This window comes from Puccinia triticina, chromosome 8A (assembly GCF_026914185.1).
Source record: "Puccinia triticina chromosome 8A, complete sequence".
Lineage (NCBI taxonomy): Eukaryota > Fungi > Basidiomycota > Pucciniomycetes > Pucciniales > Pucciniaceae > Puccinia > Puccinia triticina.
This window is the reverse complement of record NC_070565.1, coordinates 2,269,664-2,272,018: the sequence shown is the minus strand read 5'-3', so window position 1 is coordinate 2,272,018 and position 2,355 is coordinate 2,269,664. Positions and strand designations below refer to the sequence as shown.

The 2,355-nt window shown below is 53.4% G+C and overlaps 1 protein-coding gene across 1 annotated transcript; it reads left to right on the top strand.

Annotated features, from left to right (window-relative positions):
• Positions 1–599: 599 nt before the first annotated feature.
• PtA15_8A214 (uncharacterized protein) lies at positions 600–1,043 on the top strand (the record flags this gene model as incomplete). The annotated part of the gene is made up of 3 exons (XM_053171620.1): positions 600–677; positions 712–997; positions 1,033–1,043. 3 exons carry the CDS (start codon positions 600–602, stop codon positions 1,041–1,043), a joined length of 375 nt encoding a protein of 124 aa, XP_053022865.1.
• Between the last annotated feature and the right edge of the window lie 1,312 nt (positions 1,044–2,355).

The following is a 2,355-nucleotide window of genomic DNA, read 5'->3' as shown; positions in this document are numbered from 1 at the left end:
TCCTGCTTGTCCTGCCGTGCCAAAGCTGATTTGGCGTTGCATCAGCTGAACAGGACCTCCTTCAGAACTATCCGGGGCTTCCGACCGCCCCACCTTCATTCTCCCAGTTTGCCCTTCAGAACCTCCCGTCGGTATCCTCCGCCTCCCTTGAACCTCAAGAATCCATTCTGTCAACCGAGATCCAGGAGATTACCGCCGATGAGTTTGATCGCAGCATTGGAGCTGCCGAGCAACAAGCTCTAGCAATCCTTGCCCTCAAGTTACCCCGTAGCTGCAAACGCAAAGCTCAAGATCTAGCATTTTCCATCAGACGGAGCAGACAAAGTGGGTTGTCCTGTATCCTCATGATCCACCAATTCAATGCCTTGCAACTCACCACCCACCTTCTCCCTACAGAATGGGAACAAACCGGCATTGTCCCCAATGACAAGGATATCAGAATTGCCCAACCCACCAGCCCCTCAACCACAGCGGTTTCAATGGGGAAGCCATTCCACAAGCGGCCACCCATCAAACGAGGACCAAAGGAGAAATCGGTTAAGGTGGTCAATCTCCTTGACAAGACCCCAGCATTGGCCAGCACTTCCCTAGCGCCAATCATGACTCCTCAGACAACCCTAGCCGGCCTCCCACCTACCGACTCGCTGGACAAGGACCAATTCTCCTGGGAAGACGTGGTCCCCGCCGGCGCTGAGCCATCCTTTTGGGCAGCCCAACGCCGTTGCCGACAAAACTAGCCAAAATCTACGTCTTGCCAGACCTGACGACTACCCATCTCAAGTCACACTGCCCGGTGGTGCGCAACCAGACGCTTCCACACACCCTCGATTGAGCGATCCCACCGCCGAGGGATCAACTACTTCCGAACACGGTTTGGCCCCCCAGCAATCCCCATCCCCCGCGCCTCACAAAGATGCTACAGCAAATCAGACATCCGGGGAGCCTCAATCCCTCCCGCTTCCTACGGCTGAGCATGGCCCCACTCCTGCTGCTAGTGGTCCCTTGAATTCGACCACAACTCATACTGATCAGCGTCCAACTGAATCATCCAAACAGACCGCCACCTCTCCACTTCCTCACCTCACGATCATTAAGTCTGACCAGATCCGAGCACAAGTGGTTTCTATCACTCAGGAGTGGGCTGGATCAAAACCGTCCTGGTCCAAGTATGTGGCCACTTGGAATTCTCTCTCCCATTTGCTCGAAAACTGCGCCCAGGGTCTGCACAATCCACCTCTGGCCGCTCCCTCCTTCCAATTGGGACGCATCTCCTGCTCCTATTCCTCTTGGATCCAGACAATAACATCTCTGGGTGAGTTTGACTGCTGGTCGATGGTGCGACTTGATTTACAACAGCTGACAGTCTCCTTCTACCTCAGCCGATGAATTCCTCAGCCCCTCTCATCAGGAGCAGTGGTATTGCCCGGATTTGCTCGACTTCCCACTGCTAACTGAGTTCGGCAATAAGAACAATGACCTCGCGCCTGGCTCCTTCATTCCCCCTTTCAAAAGAACTCAACATCCAGAGTCCACTCTTGTCCGTTGCTTGTACCGATTGCACTACCCCCCCCCCAATACGTCACCGCCAAATGGGCCAAGGTTGTCGCTGCCTCCGTTGAACTGATGGCTGATAGTTTTTTCATCCCGCCACCAATCAACTCCCAACCAACGGACGATCACGTCACAAGGGGCGTCAAAGCACTTCGTTACCTCGACACTTTGAAAAACTCATCATCCACCTTCGACCCGCCCTCAGATCAGAGCAACCGTTCTCTTCAGCCCAACCAGCGCATGCACTCCGTCGATCTCCTTCATGACTTCCGCAACGTTATCATAGATGTTCTGATGGCCTATATCATAATGCAAACGCACTCCCTGAGCAAGGCTCCCTTGACGGCAGCGCAAAAGAAGGCAAACACCCGTGCCAATCAAGCTTCCACCAACAACTCAGACAAACAACTCTCTCCTACCGAGCCGGATCCATCGGCTCTGACTCAGTTCCCCAAAGCAGCAGTCCAAAAGCTCCAAAAGTATCAGAAGAAGCAGAACTTCCAGCCCCTTGTTTACTTCATCCTTGCTGGAGTTCGCGGACTCTTCATTACATCACGGGATCATTGCATAGCTGGAGTGTTGACGTGCATGTCATTCATTCAGGCAATCTCTATCATCAAGCAGCACTCTTCAACGTCACACACCTGCAAAGAAACCATTTGGCGTAGCCTTTCCGCACTTCTGGTCAAGATGCTCGCTCCTGTCTTCCAGTCTCCGGACAAGCTTTGCTCTCTTGCCTCGGTCCAAGTCCCCACCCGATACCAGCTTGCCCAGGCAATAACTACCGACTTCCTTAATCATTGG